At 33.8% G+C, this 19,376-nt stretch overlaps 1 protein-coding gene across 1 annotated transcript in view; it reads left to right on the top strand.

Annotated features, from left to right (window-relative positions):
- The first annotated feature begins 4,396 nt into the window (after positions 1 to 4,396).
- LOC145687777 (uncharacterized) overlaps positions 4,397 to 19,376 on the top strand; it is a 40,577-nt gene continuing 25,597 nt past the window's right edge. The window contains exon 1 of the mRNA XM_081761214.1: positions 4,397 to 4,480. Coding sequence (XP_081617340.1) covers positions 4,435 to 4,480 — 46 coding nt within the window. The 5' untranslated portion in view covers positions 4,397 to 4,434. The remainder of the gene's footprint in view (positions 4,481 to 19,376) is intronic.

Here is a 19,376-nt window from a genome sequence, read left to right on the forward strand (position 1 = left end):
CAGTCCTGAGGCAATGGTTCTCAAACATTATTACAAGGCTTTAATCCCACAAATTTACTCGCAAATACTTTCTCGTTTTCACTTTGGTATCTATGGAATATAGTAGCAACATGTCTTAAACAGTTATGCATTCTGGTATTTACAATTATTGGAATAAAGTACAGCATTTTATCTTTATCTTTTACATTTTTTTCAATCATTGCCATTTTGTATTTTGAAGTACCAAGGAAACAATTTACATGTTTGGCATTTTAATTCCAAAATATTTGTTTTACTATTAAGCAAACAATACAAGAGCACACGAAACATTTGTAGTCATGTCATTTGGAATTATATTAATGAACTTTTAATCTAAAGTACAAGGAGTACACATGAGTAATACATAATTGTGAAAATTTTGACAACTGAAACCCTGAAATTGTACAACTGATGCTACCTGAGACGTCATCAAATAATGCAACAAAAATGTAAATGTAAATTACTATTGAAAGAAAAAGCAAAATTTCTGTGCTACAAAATAATACTATTAGAGAACAATGATGTGGATAAAATATTATAAGAGCATGTATTAAATGTCAATTTTCATATAAATGCCCAGATGATTTTTTTTTAAATTAGGGGAAAGTAGACTTTAGACGATATTAGACAAGGCAATTATGTATGCAAAATTAGGAGACATGCATTCAAATTATTTCCTGTAATAAAAATTAGAATTCAACTTTCCATGGTAGATTGCACATGTTCTATCTCCGAACAAGGTGAAATACGTGCAATTTACTATGGAAAGTTGAATGTTAATTATTATTACACGAAATAATTTGAACGCATGACTCTTAGCATGCAAGATTGCATAGAAAATTGCATCGCATAAAATGGGCTTTAGGGACTTTTAGCTTAACAAACTTCTTTCATCCCATTGATCTTTTTTATCTGATTTATTTGAGAAATCAGGAGAAAGAAAGTTTTTGCCAACTTTTCTACTCAAGGAAAGTAAGACATCAATTTTTGTAAAGATCAATTTACGCGAAGTACGAATAGTTTTTGATACAAATTAATTTTTTCGTAAGAAATATGAACATTAGGCTAATACTTTTAATGTGAATATTAACATTTACGAAATGATTTCTTTCATTTTTAACTTTTACCATCGCTACTCACAATTTCGGGTATACTAATTGAACATTTACCTTTCTTGTTGTTAGTTAGTCATTGGTGCAGACCCTTTCATCTGAATGCATAACTACCCTTCATATTGCAGCTTTGTATGAAAATGTACATATTCTGTTGGCTTGTATCAATGTAATTGTTTAAAGAAAGTAACATGCTTTTACATAAGAATTTCACAACATTGATAATATATTGGTGATTAGTACAATTTCTCAACAAACCAATTTTAAATGTTTTTCACTCACACAATTCATTTATCACCTTGCATAAAATTTTGATTAGTAGAGTTAGAACTAATCTTCATACGTAGGTTCCAATGCTTAGTATTTAACTGATAGACACCTTTATTTAGTTAGTTATTCAAATAAGTGTCGCAGGACAAGAAAAGAGTAGCGCGTACATGTGAATAATTATAAGATATTATGTAAAGTTTGCACCTCTATTCGATTTACTCTCGTTGTACATTTTGACAAGTTATGCAAATAATGCTTAATAAAGCTTTCATTTTAAAAAAAACAGCAGTAGCATCATGATTATAGAAGTTACAAAAAACATTAAACAGTAATCCCTTGTTCTAAGAAATGTTTTGCTGTTTGCAGCATGCAGTATACTAAATACAATACAAGCGATGCATTAATAATTTTAGCTTTGCGTGATTTGAACCTGAAATATGAAATACTGATTCTAGTTTCCAAAAAGTTCATGTAACATCAATAATGCATATTTTTACATAATACGGACAGCAGCATAATAATTGTACATTTTTATTTCAGACTATCCTATCCCTTTAATTACTGAAAATCGTATTTTCTTTTAAATGATTCTCTGCCCCTACTTCAGGTACTTATACTTAACAATGGCCATACATCAAAAGATATGCAGTTCAATTTCTTGTTAGGGTTGCCTCGTATAAATGGAAAAGGTAGTCGGTATTCATTTAAAAAAGAGTATAGAAAGTGGTTTATAAAAAAGGTGTTTCTCGGAAGATAACCCAAACTAAAGGGAAGAACTAGCTCGAATTTCTATGTTCCGATTTCTGCAACAAAATCACGGAATTTACACTGAATCACTTATGATTGAGACTTTATGGATAACCAGACAAAGTTTCAAATCTTATGCGCAATCGTTCACAGTGAACGGATCTAGAGAATGAAACAAACCAGTTGCCGTGGACCAAAACTCCTTCCTTCAGCACAGCGGAATCAATATCCAGTTTCAAAGCTAAGCTTTGCGCACACCTCTCAGTTCGGGGTAACAGCAAAAATTATTTTTTCAATAAGAAGTTCCGGAATGTTTCGAAATTCCGGAATGTTTCGAAATTCCGGAATGTTCCGAAATTCCGGAATGTTTCGAAATTCCGGAATGTTCCGAAATTCCGGAATGTTCCGAAATTCCGGAATGTTTCGGAATTCCGGAACGTTCCGAAATTCCGGAATTCCGGAACGTCTTGAAACTGTGTTCCGATTCCGGAATTGGAATTTCCGTTCCGAAAAATTCCGGAATTCCGGAATTAGGAACAGCCCTAACTGATACGTGGAAGTTGTCGTCACTATAAAACATTTAAAATGCTGTTACATAAAAAAAAGCTACTATAACCGACTAATTCAAATATCAATCTGGTCTGATGCAACGAATTTTAACGCATATAAAATATAAATCAAAACAACGCTTTAATGAAAGAGGATTGATGACTCTGGTTAAACATGGACAAGAGTAATGACTGGTCAAGGATCTGCTATCTAAATACCACTTTCCATATTCCAAATTCTGGACAAAACACACGTGAACTTGAAGCTAAAGTTGGATGATTCGTTACTTAATTAACAGGGTTTTCGACATCGAAATTAATCTACCAGCTAATTTTTTTAAAAAATCTTAAATATCCCCTAATGTAATAAAGTTCAGAGAAAGTGCAGGTTGAAGTGGCGTAGACAAGATGATTTTCAGGTAATGAATGCAACCGAAAACCTTAAAACCGTTTCAACCCTTAACCAAACTGGTCAGTATCGTGGTATAAAGGACAGAAGAAAAAAATTATGCATTGTGTTCCGTAGGTGTTCTTCCATAAAAATAAAATATTATTTTCGATTAATTTTTACACCCCCCTTCAAACATATTTTTTATAGATTTTTACCCCCGCAAATATTTCAATGACGCAGTTTGCGTCATAGACCCCCGTTGTGGGCACCCCTGTCTTACGGTACTATTAATATTGAACGGGCGTGAGAGGACAGGTATTATGATAATTAAAGAAGAAAAAACGTATTCGTCCTCAAAAGAATTGTTTAATAATTAGGTACGTTTTGAGTTCATTCATGGAGCTAAATATTACCAATATTCAGTATATTGGTCATGTGTAGTTATTGTTTGTGTTGATGCACTGTAAACAATTACGGTCACATTTACTGATTGATTACCGTCAATTCTGGTTGCCAACTGATTACCCTAAAATTTACGACATTACTGTTAATGTTATGGTAATACGGTACAAATCCAGCCTTTTTATGGTCTATAACATAAATTTTACAGTAATATCGTAAATTTTAGAGGAATCAGTTGGCAGCGAGAACTGACAGTAATCGGTCAGTAAATGTGACAGTAATTGTTTACAGTGTAGGTTGAAAAGGAGCTCCATGAATAAGCTCAAAACGTACCAAATAATACAATAATATTTTTAATGACCAGTATTGAATTGTTTCTTCTTAAATTATCATAAGTTTTGATACCGTTTTAGAATAAACCCGCGTGTTTTTATTACATATAGACAAAATTATTTCTGCTGGAACGCTGGTTGCTATAGATACCAAGGTTAAAGCTTCTTTGCATTTGACTTGAGAACACAAACATCCCTTTTAGCTTTCTGTGCAAACGACTGGACGTAAACAGGAAAAAACAAACCCAAACACCCGAAGAGACGCGCAAGAATACATTATGCTAAAAACTATTTAAACTCATCACACTTGTATTGCGAAAAGTTCTTCCACGCTTTAACTGTTAAACCACCACCAACAGCAACTTGAGACTACCGTTGATTGCATTTGCTAAATTCATATTTTTTCGGAAATATAAGGTTTACAGATTTATACAAAACTGTTAACTTCAGTCAAAATAGGATATAGAAAATACTTAAATTGCAATGGACATACGTTATAAATGTCTTATTAGTCATAGATTCCGGCGCGTCGGTATGTGACGTCAGAATTTCTTTGTACGCAATAGGCGTCGCTCGCTATCATCATTTGGATCGTCGTTTTCACACAAGTAATTATGAGAGGACGTGGTAGGAATAATCAAAGAGGAAACAGAAGACCAGGTGATTATTATAAATGTTAAAATGTATAGTAAACTTGTTGTTAACGTTGATATTTCAAATTATATGAAATGTAGTGCATTATAAGACGTTCCTGGTAAGTATGCAGTTTCGAATAGCAGTGAGTACTGCTTCATCAACTCTATCTTACTAAGAGACATTCTGAATTTCTTTTTAAATGCAATGTAAGGAACTCACACAAAATTTAGAACTAATCGGTCAATTCCATAGTAATATATACAAATTAATGAGTTTCAGAATATAATAAAGAGTAATTTAGTTAGGCTTATGGTTACTTTCGACTCACTGTGCTTCGGCCATTTTCATTGAAGTCTTGGTTCACCCAATGCATTTGTGGAGATAGTAATAGAGATTATAATGCTTCATTTTAGTTTATATTATGTTTTGCTATTGCAAAATTAATGTATCGCATAGCGATTTAAAATATTTGTAAACTTTAGTTTTATGAGCGTATACAAGGGAGATTCATCCGTATCTAATCAAAGCACGAGTTATTGTTCCATAGGCTTAACAATCCACCATCCAAATTTCAGTAATGAATATTAAATTTAGCTGTGAAATGTTAAATCTTATATTTTGGAAAAACTGGAATTCCAATAATGATTCAAAGCATATATATGAGGAAAAACAAAAAGCATTTATCCTCCAAGATTCATGGTCACACCTTGCTCATAAATGTTAATTCTATTCTGCCCAACTAGTTCTTTCATTCGCTGTCAAAACTGTATACTAGCTGAATTGATGTAGACTAATAAACGTGTACAATCCACAAAGCGTGCGAACCTTTTATCAAAATATCTATAACGATTTCTGTTTACTTATCGTCGGCCATTTTGTTTGTTACTGTCTACGTGTTATATACCTTAGTACTAAAAAATGTACAAGGTGACGTGTAATGTTGCAAACAAGTTACATAAATAAACTATCAGTTCCGTTGTTATTTAGCTAAATTAAATTATAGTTTTCGTTATTGTGATTCGAATAATTTATTTTAAATGAGTATTATTTATCTTTCGTGTAACCTATAATATTGAGTTACTACTAATTACCATTTGAAGTTAGATTAGGATCTCAAAAGTAACACAAAATTAAAAATGCCGATTCCCTCAAGACCTTGCGCGTAGCTCCCTCTCAATTTACCATTCTGTCTCCCAAAATGTATCCTTATCGTCCAAAATTTACCTTTCTCCAGTTCGATTGTAATGAAGAGTTAGGTGCACCTATAATCTCATGGGTGCAACCTGTGCCCTAAAACTTGCATGTAGGCACCCCTACATAAAATGTATTTGTTCATTAATTTGGCGCAGAAAAGTACTTATTGTTTGCCTTATCTACAGTTAGAATAGTTGGAGGTGTTTCAAAACTCCCTAATGTTGTATCTTACTATTTTATGCGAGAATATGAAAGTAATTTAAGATAAACGCAAATAATGATTTCCATGAATATCATGCTTAGCTTGAAATTAATCTTTAAACTCTGCTGTTAAGCCTTGTGGGCTTAAAGGAACGGTAAACAAATGCAAGTGAATTATGATGGAAAAATTGTTAGAATGAAGATTGAAAGAAAAACGCGATCACCCCGAAAAAAAAAACGGGGAAAATCCACCAGCAACACTTTAGTTTTGTTTAATTGAGAAATTATGTGAGACTAATATCTTAAGTTTTTGAAACTTTATACTTGTAATTATTTTAACTAGTTGTTCCCCTCAAGCCTTTGACTCGCTGTACATTATAGGTTAAAATCGTACTAAATTAATAACTCTAATTTTTATATTTATGATTTATTTTTAGTTTCTCAACCAACTTATTGCGATTACACAAATACTAGTGCTCAAATCTAAATATAATTACGGTTTTTGTTTTAATAATAAACCAACAAAGCATGTTCATGTTCAATAATTCCCATTACTATCATTTTTCAAATAATTAAATTGAAACAGTACAGTTTAATTTGTCATTAAATTGACACAATATACTACCGTAAAAATACACAAATATTATTGCTCAAACTTAAATATGGTTACACCCCGTGTCCAAGTTTGAGGTAATTATAACTAATGCAGTTCTTAAGACCTTTGTGAACCTGGCCCCCCACCTCCTGGTACGAATAATTTCCGTATATCATTAAAATGTACTTCGTCTCTACCTATTTGTACCGCAATTACTTTTGTTTGTACTTACTGTAGTACGAGAAATTAAGAAGGTGGAGGCTAGGTTCATGGAGCCCCCACCACGTCATATGATCGATTTACTAGGCTCATTTGAAAGACTTTCGTTTCTACCGGATTGTACAGTAATTTGTTTCTTTTGTATTGTTTTAGATTATGAAAAAATAATACAATAAACTGGGGACGGGTCATCAAATCAGGTGTTAACACAACGGGTACACCTTACTTTTGTATATCACGTGAAAGTATTTGAGTTGTACAGGATTGTACCGCAATGAGTTTCAGTTGAACCATATTAGATTATGAGAAATTTAGAAAACAATATTTAAGGTTTGCGTGAACCTGACCCCTCCACCACGTTGTACAAACGATTTCATTGGCTCATTTTGAAGACTTTTCTTTATACTGGATTGTACCGTAATTTGTTTCGTTTGTACTGTTTTAGATTATGAGAAATTAACAGAACAAACTGGGGCCCATTTCTAGCAGGCCCTCAAATCACGTATTAGTACACCTGGTATATATTACTTTTATATATAATATGAAAGTACTTGGTTAGTATCGGATTGTACTACAATGAGTTTCAGTTGAACCATATTAGATCATGAGAAATTAAGAAAACATATTGGGGGTAGCGTGAACCTGACCTCTCTACCACATTGTATCATACAGACGATTTAATTGTCTCATTTGAAAGACTTTTGTTTGTACCGGACTGTACCGTAGTTTGTTTCCTTTGTATCATCTGAGACTATGAGAAATTAACTTAACAAACTGAGGGTCCATGTCAAGCAGCCCGTGAAGGCAAACCTTTATAGTATGTCCGTACTTATAACTGTTACACGTCAGTAAATAATGTTGTTACAGACAAATCAATGGGCCTTATGCAGAGTCGTTCTGCAACGTGATTTGTACCATACTAAAGAGCTCGACTAACATATGTTTCCTTCAGTAGTCAGGCCTTCAGTATGACGCTAATCATATGTCAAAACGACTTTGCATAAGGCGGAATGTGTTTATCAAGTCAAAATCCCCACGTCTTACAGGGGAAGAGAGAGAGAGATTATATATCGAAGTGGAAGATGGTTTATACATCAATCGAAAGTTCTAATGACGCCTATTAAGAATCTGTAATATATTTTTTTTCGATTGCATATACCGTGCGAGTCATATGAATATACAGGGTGTCCAGAAAGTTTATTTCCACCCCTAGAAATCGCAAACGGTGAGACAGGTGCCAGAACAGGAAAACACGTGTTTGATCATTTTAAAAGTACAACGCATCAAAGCAAAAAGTGTTGCCCCAGGGCCACCCGCAGGGTCCCAGACGGGGTCGAACTCAGAAATTGCAAATAGTAAGGGGGTCAAGTAGCATGTCGTTGGAAACCTGTTGGGAAAGGAAAGAAGACGGAACAGGTCTCGGCTCTCTAAAATCACTCTGTGCAGTATGGAGGCTGGTCAAAATATCAGCAAAAACATCATTGTAAAGTCTATGACCACTCCCATAAATCTGAAACGGTGAGACAGATGTCAAAACAAGAAGGCAAATGTGTCCTCATTTCAAAAGTACAATGATTGAAAGTAAAAATATTTGTCTCAGGATCCTCCACAGCAGGGGTGTAACCACGGGGGGCCCATCGGGACCGGGCCCCCCAAATGAGTTCTTCCCCCCCCCAAATGACCAGCTTATAAAACATCATCGTAAGATTACCTCGCTTTAGTCATTTAAAAATAACAAAGTTTTTATATAATTAATAATTCACAGTAAAATAGTATGGAAAATAATATTTTACCATGCCAATCGAAAAATAGTGTGGTATCCAGGGGCCTCGTTAAAGGGGGTGAGGGTGAAGCTTCTCCCCCCCCCCCCAAGTTCTCAATTTCTTAACAAGTTGGCAAATTAAAATACCTGGTTGGCAATTTGAAGAATGCCGCTCAGTTCTTTTATAGACTTGGCATAAATTTTGTGTAATTTCCTATCTTGAAATAAATTGATATATTCCTTGAAAGCTTCATTACTTGTTGCAAATGATCAGTGCCGGATTTACGTATAAGCTAAACAAGCTATAGCTTAGGGCTCCACTGTCTTGGGGCCCCGAAAACCTGAAGAAAACTGGATATCAATTTCCAATGTATAAGAAAATCAATCAATAAAATAAAATTTACATATACGTAGGACGTAGCAACAGTGCTTCCTGTTGTGTAGGCTACTATAATGTAAGTAATGGTGCCTCTTCTGCTAGCCTGCTTCCAAAAATATCATTAGTTTACCCATTTCTGTATATAGGGTGCCTACGTTCACCTGGACACGTAAGGGGCCCCATTACCTTCAACAGTTTAGGGCTCCACTAAACCTAAATCCGACTCTGCAAGTGATCGCACTTCACTTTTGTTCATTTGATATTCCTAAACATTTTGAAGAATCTTTAATGAAAAATCGGGAAATTGTACCACTGACAAAAGCAGAATAGAGGTGGCGTGCCAAATTAAAACAAAGACAGACAGAAGAAGCACTTCGGTTGCAGGTAGAGCATTGGACGCAAAAGAATTTGATACAAGAGCGTATACAAAACAATACACAGATTGTGGAGATTAATAAGAATTAATAGGCCTATTAATAAAATAAGAACAAGACAGTGACTTGTTAGTATAAACTTTTTACTATGTACAGTATGTAAACTTGACAAATTTAAGAGTTTTTTCCCAATAGTAAAATATCAAAGGGAAGTAGATTTTGATACTAGAGTGAATATATTGTGTAACCGTGTCTGCTTTGTGTGTGAATAGACCTTTCTCTTGGAACAAAAAGTGATCATATTAATACAAAGGAAAACAATAGATTATTTCAGTTGTTTTGCAGTAAGACTCTATTTACAGGGTTTTTCGAGTAGGGAGAATTGAACAAAACGTGTTTTGGGAATGGTATCTCAGTAGATTTCTGGGGGTGTTGTTCGGTGGGGAGAAAAGCTACAATGGATATCAAGCAGTGCCGTACCTTGTGGTGGGGGGCCGCCCCGGGTGCAGATGTAAAGGGGCACAATCTTCGGGAGGAAAATGCATGTGCGTACACATGTATAAAATGCAAGGAAAAAAGTAATTAAAAGTGCTCAAAATCAAGAGAAAGCAGGGTTTAATTTTGAATTTTTTTTTACCGCTTTGCGCCAAGCATGGTGGCGTTTCGCGGCTGGTCTGTCGATCTCACCCATATGTACGGGGGCACCGTCGTATACTTTCCCCCCGGGCGCTGAGTTACCACGGCACGGCACTGGAGTCCAGTCATTTCGTCGCTTCCGCTGTGAACTTAAGTGCAAGATGCCAAAAGTCACATTTTGGGGTTCAAAACAATACGTCTGCTGGGTGAAAGCATAGACCGGTGTGTGTTTCACCTCATTTTCATACAAATGTGTTGCCTTTCTTACCTTTTTTTTTTTTTTTTTAATTCCGTAATTGCTTCTTTCGAATGTTAAACAAAAATTGCAATTGTTCCTTCTTCCGCATTTGTAAGTTAAAGCTTTACATATACCGCTGTATGTTACTTATGTAGCTCACAAGGCTGCAACTATGGGGGAGGAAACGAGGCACGTGCCCCGTGCACGTGGTTGGAGGGGCGCCTAAAAGGGAGGTTATATATTAGTATTTTTCCTGCCGGTATTTAATATATTTAATCAGAGTGTGAAATCATGAAATCGAAGTGGAAGGAGACGAGGACTGAAGAGTTTTTTTTTTTTTTTTAAACTTTGCGCACTCTTATGCTTCAAAGTTTCGATATAGAAAGTTCACGTATTTGGGCATCCAGAAGTAGTAAGCTATACAAAGTTAGATATTACTAGTATACCGCTGATCACTAGTTCGTCTAATAATTAAATATGAAATACATGTTGATTACATATGAATTACGGTAATTACTTTGGAAACTTCTGACATTATTTCAGTGTATTATTTCCCCCAGCAAGGATTTAGTGAGGGAATTCTCTCCAAAAATATTCAGTGCGGAGAATTCCCCTGTTCTCCCAAGGATTTCGCACCCTGTTTTTCACAATTTCACTATTTCAATTCGATAATAAATAATGAATTTAATGTAGAATCAAATCTCATATCATAATATGTATTATAGTGCATTTTCCTCTTCTCTAACTACATAAATTATTCATTTTGGTAGAAAATCATTCTACAAAGACATTCCCTCAAGCTTTCTCCCACTTCTCTGCCAGAGCCTTTTTCCGTACCCTACCCAACAAGATCCGGCGTTTTACCAAACGTCCTTAAAATATGAAGTAGATGAGCTAAGAAGGTATTTGTGTGCAGGTTAGCCTGATCTCTCACTAAACCCCTCAATTGAATGTTTGTGTAAATTATATGTCCCTATATCACAAGCAGTAAATATAGCCTACATTTTCCTACGTTTTTTTAGTGCATTTCTATAACAGATTATAGCTTTGGAGGTTCTCGTGAGGATTGGGTGACGCAGATTACCTAACCTAGCCATAAGTTGTCAAATTAGCAGTTGTGCATCGTGCATGGTGATAATGATCCTGAGTTGAGGTGTAAAATTGCACTCGAAAGTGGGACAAGGGCTGTTAGTATTCGTATCTCAGACGAGGCATGGAATGGGACGAATATGAAAATAAGGTTGATGTAATAGATTTACACAGGGTTGGTAAAAGTGAGACTAAGATTTTCGAAACACTTTTCATTTTTTTAAAATAAGACTTGGCAATTTTTAAAATCAAGACTTTTGGCAATGTCAAGTTTCATTCCCCCCAATCTTGTAATGCTCGCTACGTCGCTGATGGTACCTCTTCCTTATACCGATCGGAATACTTTATACTTTATACATTATACTTTACAATGACGTTTTTGCTTACATTTTGACCGGCTACCATTTTGCACAGGGTAAGTTTAGAGAGTCGAAACCTGTTCCGTCTTCTTTTATTTTCCAACAGGTTTCCAACGATATGCAATTTGACCCCTTACCATTTGAGTTGGACCCCGCCTGGGACCCTGCGGGTGGCCCTGACACAATACTTTTAGCTTTGATACATTGTACTTTTAAAATCATCAAACACGTGTTTTCCTGTTCTGGTATTTGTCTCACCGTTTGCAATTTCTAGGGGTGGAAACGGATTTTCTGGACACCCTATATATTCATATAACTAACGTAGTATATGCATTCGGAAAATTTTTATTACAGTTTCGTAATTGATGTCATTAGTGCTTTCGATTGGCGTATAAATTATCTTCCACTTCGATATATAATCTCCCTCTCTTCCCTTGTTAGAATCATAATAAAAGTTATTCCTATCGATAGTGCTAAGTTAGTGCTTCAAGCATAAGTTAGTGTTGCTAGGTACGGAAAGTTATTAAAAAAATAAAAGTGGCGATTTTGACTTGACGTCAAATTAGAATCGCCTATTATCATTTTTAAAATATCGACAAGAAAAAGATTGTAATCGTTAGTTTTACGTTAGTTTGGTTAGTGCTACCAACACAATGTTGTGATTGTAGCACTGACGTAGCTCTAACAATTTACACCAGTTTTTGTTATCCAGAAAGGTATTTTCTAAAAATGGCGATTCAATATGACATCAAGCCAGAATCGGCACATTGATTTGCTAATAATTCCCCGTACGTAAGAGCACCAGCTCTATACAGAAGGATTTAAGTAACACTAATGGTTGATATTATTCTTGTTTTCTTCAAAGATAATTTTAAAGTGACGAGTCTAGGTTGACATCAAGCTAGAATCACTACATTAATTTGTTAATGGCTTTTCGTACGTAGCAGCACTAACAATTTAAAGTGGCGATAAACTCACTAACTAACTAACTAACTAACTCTATGGCCTATGGAACCCGGAGGTTCAGTGCCGCGTTCACAAAAGCTCTCCACTGACTTCTATCCTTAGCTAATTGGATCCAGTTTCTACTTTGTATTCCTATCTCTGCGAGATCCATCTTAATATTATCCTCCCATCTGCGCCTAGGTCTTCCTAATGGTCGTTTTCCTATGGGTCTACCAGTCAAGACTTTGAAAGCGTTTCTACTTTCTTCCATTCTAGCTACATGACCTGCCCACCTAAGCCTCCTAGACTTGACGACCCTAACAATGTTGGGTAAACCGTATAGACTATGTAGTTCCTCGTTATGAAGCTTCCGCCATTCCCCATTCTCGTTCCTCTTGGGTCCGAATATTCTTCTCAGGATCCTGTTCTCAAATACTTTCAGTCTATGTTCTTCCCTCAGAGTAAGCGACCATGTTTCGCAACCATACAGAACAACAGGCATGATTATCGTTTTATATATTTTAAGCTTCAAATTCCTCGACAGAATTCGCGACGACAAGAGATTTTGAACCGAATAGTAACACGAATTCCCTGCTTTTAGTCGACATTTAATTTCTTCGTGAATAAACTCACTGGTTTTCCAAAATAACTTCCAACAGAACAAAATGTCTACCAATCGTTATTTTTGCGTTGGTGCTGGTTAGTGCTCAGGCACATTGTTAGTGCTTTAAGTACGAGAAATTTTTAACAAATTAATGTGGTACAAATCAGAACTAACGTAGCACTATCGATTTACATCGCCTTTGTTCTCTTGGGAGTCATTTTAGCAAAGAACGAATTTAGCTTGACGTCAAGTCAGAATCATCAATTTAGTTTGTTCAAACTTTCCGCACATAGCAGCAAGGATGTAATGGGGCGTATACGGGAGTATACGTCGTATAACCACCTAAAATTTTTATAGTCCAGTGTATATTCACCTTAAATTTCCTAAAGAATGAGCGTATATTAGAGTGTGTATACTCCAAGTTGTCTTGCGTATACGCTATTCTTTTGAAAACGATCGAGCGTATTCCTACCAAAAATTATAGCATTACATCACTGCATAGCAGCAATATTATTGTGCTTATATCACTAATGACTGGCACCCTTTCTATTTTTCAAAATTGTTTTTAGTAGAAAGGGCGTTTCTAGCTTAATGTTAAGCCATAATCACTACTTTAACTTACTAATAACAATGTATTTGTATATTAACGATTGACACACTTTTTTGTAGTCCTCAAAGTTGTATTGTAGAACTGGTATTTCTAGCTTGAAGTGAAGTCAGAATTTCCAGTTCAATTCGTTAATAACTTTCCATATATAATAGTATTAACGTTGTGATTGTAGCACTAACAAGCTCTAACGTAGCACTAACGATTTGTATCGTCTCTGTTCTTCTCTAAGTTGTTTTGAAAAAGAGACGAGCTTGACGTTTAGCCAGAATCGCCAGTTCATTTTTTTTACATAACTTTCCGTATGTAGCAGCACTAACGTTTTCTTTGTAGCATCAATATTTGGCACTCTTTTGGCTTTCTTGAAAGTTGTTTTAAAATAATAGCGATTCCAGCTTAACATGAAGCCAGAATCTCCACTTTAACTTATTAACTTTCCGTTTGTAGAAAAAGTAATCTTGAGCTTATAGCACTTACGTAGCACCATCGATTAATATAACTTTCTCATTATGGCGATTAATCAAAACTCATTGCAGCTCAATTGGGTACAAATCAATTACATTCAATTGATATACGGAAATCATGAGTATCGCATGTTTCAACTCCTGATTAGAGAATTTGTTTGAACTGTGACTCCAGTTTGATCTGTTAATTTCTCATAATCCAAGATGGTGCAAACAAAACAAATTATGGCACAAGCTGGAACAAAATAAAGTATTTCAAACGGACAATTGAATCGTTTGTACGACATAATGGGCGGGGTGCAGGTTCACACAGCCACCAATTTTGTTTTCTTAGTTTGTCATAATATAAAATGATTCAACTGAAACTCATTGCAGTACAATCCGGTACAAGTCAAATACTTTCATACGATATAGAAAAGTAATGTGTACCCTGTGTATTAACACCTGATTTGAGGCTCTGCTTGAACTGGGCCCCCAGTTTCTTCTGTTAATTTATAGTAATCTAAAGCGATACAAACGAAACAAATTACGGTACAATCCGATACAAATAAAAGTCTTTCAAATGAGTCTATTAGATCGACATGTTAGGGTGGGGGCGCTTGAACCTGGTCCCCTACTTTGTTTTCTTAATTCCTCGTACTACAGTATAGTACAAACAAAAGTAATTGCGGTACAAACCGGTCGAAAAGAAGTGTTTTTTAATGATATACGAAAATCATTTGTACCTCTAGGCGGGAGAGGGCAGGTTCACAAAGGTGTATTTAAATTGCAAATAAATCTTCATAGTTGTTTTAAATTTCCAATTTGTCTGTCGGGCTACTGACAACTATTGGCATCAGGCAGGCAGACAGCACAGCTAGTTATAACTACTAATCTGTCTGTTAAGATATTAGGAATTAACGTGACGCACTGGCGTAGTAATTGTGTAACGAATAGCATTTATTTAATATATAGTTTCTAACAACATAATTGCAGTTGAAGTGCTACACATTCTTTGTAATTCAGAACAGCTTTTGAGTTATAAAACGCTATATGTGCTTTGAACCATTAGTGCTAAACAAAAAGGTGAGCCTCTAAAGTGATGATGTATATCCTTTTTTAGTGTTGAAACAAAATAATCTACAGCGCAAAATGCTATTGGGGTACTGAGGCTGTAGAGGAAGGATTTGAACTCACGGTAGCGAATTCGAGCCGAGAATATATGTGAAAACACAATGAGATAATGAAGCGTGTGAGAGAGTTACTTCGAAGTTCATATGTTTCTTACTTATATTTATTTATTTAGATTTTGTCATTTCATTAATTAATTCATTTCTAGTGTTTAGGAGAAATATGAGTGGCTCAAAATTAAAATGTGATTTTCGATTAAAGTTTCAAATTAACTATTTATATCGTCTCATTTTAACGAAGAGAGTTGCGTGAAGTTCTAGGAATCTCACATGGTTTAATTTTTGGTTGAGAATAAGCAAACTATTGTTCTTTTTAGAACTTTAAAGAGTAAAAGTTAATCCTTCAGTTCATTTATTTGTTTTCAGTGAAAACAATTTAGCTCATTAGGACATTTTTTTGAAACGATATTCTTTCATATTTGTAGTATAGTGCTGAATTTTGTAACATTATATCCTAAGCTTTTTTTTTTTTTTTTTTTTTTTTACTTTACTCATATCATGTAAAATTCAAGCGGATATAAGTACTACCTAGGTCCATCCTGAGCATTTTCTTTAGGGAATTTCGAGAACAATATGACACCACTGGAGACTATGCCTATTTACAAAACGAAAAAAAGTATCAAACAGAGAACTTAACCATTGATAACTGTCATATGGCACGATTGCAACCTAAACTTTTATTTTTACTCAGACTAACAGGACACTGAATAAGTAAATGTTCTGAGTGTAGAGTCAACATTTATCAGTCACAAAACTCTCAGTTCTTAAAATCTACCATATTCACAACTAAATATTGAATGAATAAATTAACTAAAGCTATATACATATACTATTTTGAAATTTTATACATTATGGGCTGGTAGAAAAATTCTTAAACTCTGTATCATCACTCTGATAAAAAAAAAATGAACTTATCTCCAACGTAAAGCTATATATTGAAATGTAGTTCAAAACATCGAAGACAATAATTAATTAAATTACTATGAGTAATTAATTAAATTACTAATTAGCTTACTTTATTTAGCTATTTATGTAAAGTTTATGTATTCTTAGGAAGTTATTTGCACTAAAACATCAAGAAAAAATGTTATCCATTATGCATAATTATACACATCACACAATACACCCACATGTAAAAATAATAATTACTACTATGTGAAACAGAAATTTTTAAATGGCTGATTCCAGTGAATAATCGGCTACTAATGAGATTTTACAGGTATAAGCTTCTTTTGGTGAGTTCTACATTGTGTAGAAGCGGCTAAGACGAATTCATAAAATTGAGGAAGTTACAGCATTTGGTTATGTCAAAATTAGTACTTTGTAAAATTTACCTTTAAACTGCTCTCCTGTAAAATTTACTTTTCCCGACCTAGCCGGTTATTCACTGGAACCAACCATATAGGAGATGGGGGAAAATATATATATGAGAAAAAAATAAACACGTTAGGTTGGGGATTCAAAGGGGGCGTCAGGATCAAAGTTATTGTCATAAACATATCAGAATTATATTACTGTATAAATGTATCTACGGCTCTCCAAGAGAAAGAGTTAGCTTACCTATTTATTTGCACTATTTTTAGCCTTTCAGAGCAGAAAATTAATTTTCAGAGAAAAAGTAATGGCAATGTCAGCCTTATACTACTGGTAGTCGAGTACGCTACTTCAGTATTTTAAATCTAAACTAGGAAATAATAATTGCTGCATCGTCACCTGAAATAACTTAAAAACGTATTACTCTTATACTATAAAGTAACAATTAATTTCCTGTTACTATAAAGTAACAGTAACTGGCGCGATTAATGTACAGTCCACTTTTGGCCATTTTTGGATACAATATATTTCAACTGTAAGATCTCAGTCTGAAGCTCTTTTCAGAGTTTGAAAGATTCATCTCCAGATATTGTAAATAACTATTATAATGCAAAAAAAAAGTGCTAACTTTTCCATGTACTTCGCACTGTACAGACTTTATCTCTCTTTTTCTTACATAATTTCCTTTTCCTCTGAACATCCCAATTATTATTACGAAAACTTCATCATAATCAGGAAAAATATAAATAATCAAACCAAAGTTTTTTTTACAGCCGGGTCGATTATAATAGGCTACAGGCTTTTCTCTTTTTTTTTTCTTACAGAGGGAATTGCTATGTATACAAAGAGTTATTTCCATTCCATCTACCGGTAATTTGCACTTTGATTCCCATGAACCAAGAAAATATAAACAAAAACAGATTTAATTCATTTTTAATGGCTAACCTGGTGAAATAGTAAGTTTTTGTTTAAAAAACTCAGACTAAATTATATATATAGACTAAATGATATATAGTATTCTTGACAAAATTAATATATTAAACTTTCCGTTGCGCTTTTAAATAATGCGTTTGCGTCACCATCATAAAATGTATTAATTTAACTTTATTAAAGTAGTTGAGGCGTTCCAATATAATGTGATACATCCCTAGTATATACACGCAGATATGATTTGTGACTGTTCATTTTAATCTTATCACTATTTCTTAATTGTTATTAATTATATGTTATTTTCTACATCTATACTTAATAAAGAATACACGAATTAACTTTGCACTGTAATGTCTGGGGAAATTTCATAATTTAAGTTTTAAAAAAAGTAAATGAACATTCTTAAATATCATACATTTATAACACTGGATCAGATTCTGAATTACCTGATCACGTACAGTGTGCATCAGGAATTTTTGAAGAACATCACCGGAAGCAAAGCTCATTTTTCTAAACGTAATATTAATATACATACGTATTTTTATCAGTTTATTTCTTGTGTATAAGAGAAAAGACTTAAACCACAAGATACTGAAGAAATACCGTGTTAAAAGTACGTTCATAGTACCCTATAATAAAACATTTTATAATAAGAAATTCTTGCAACTATGAAATCTTCAAGTAGAAGTATCATTTTGCTATAAATATATGCTCACCTATTATGTAAATAGTTTTAGTGATATACCCAGTATACAAGGGAATAAAAACTTTCTATTGTTTCTATAAAATCACTAGAATATGATATGTTTAAGTGGAATGAAAATGACCATGTTCCAAAAATGGTACATGTGAATATATCTTGAGAAAAAAGACAAACGTATTACTGGCTAGTGTACAATATAAAAAGAAATATAAAATAATGAAATAAATATGAATGAAATAAGATAATTAACTAAATTAAGAAATTAATTAAAATAGGATTAATTTCTAGTCGAAACAAATGCAATTAGTTTTGATATCATATGACCACATATAAGTTACATAAAGAGATCCTGAATATCAACACATGGAGAAAGGCACATTTTTAAGTGTCCTCACGATGAAAAGTGCGTTCCCATCGCCTTCTAAAGTACTGATCATGATTTATGTCTAAAAAGGGCAGATTGCATAGAAATCTGTGATATGTTATTATTATTATTATTATTATTATTATTATTATTATTATTATTATTATTATTATTATTATTATTATTATTATTATCTTGACTAGAGAATAAAGGAGCGAGTTCATGCAGTTAGAACTCAGGTTCACACTATTAGTGCAATATCATTTCTGAAAAGATTCTAAGATTCGGATTCTAAGATTCTCGATTTTTACTCTATGTTAAAGAAAGCACCACAATGTGTATCAGCAACTGACCAAGATGATTTTAGCAGAGTTTTGACTTTTCAAAACTATAAAATATACAGGGGTGCCAATATACATTATTATTTTTTATATTATCAGTTCTATATATTTTTCGTGTTAAGTCCAAACTTTAGAAAACTATTATATTTCCGTACGAGGTCCAATCTTTCATTTAAGATGTATATAAAAGTGAGCTGTTTATAATTTAAGAACGATGTGTACTAGGAAAGGAGTGTAATTTTTAGAAAAAATTGTCAGCATTTTCCCCTATATCTCTAGTGCCAAGGCAAATTTACAGAAAATTATCATTTTATAATCTTCATTTTATCATTTAATGTGCAAACAAAAGTGGACTGTTCATTATTTAATTATGATATGTACGAGAATAGGTCAATAATTTTTCGAAAAATTATCAACAATATTTACTCATATA

The sequence above is a fragment of the Thermobia domestica genome, chromosome 6 (assembly GCF_964235325.1).
Source record: "Thermobia domestica chromosome 6, izTheDome1.hap1.1, whole genome shotgun sequence".
NCBI lineage: Eukaryota > Metazoa > Arthropoda > Insecta > Zygentoma > Lepismatidae > Thermobia > Thermobia domestica.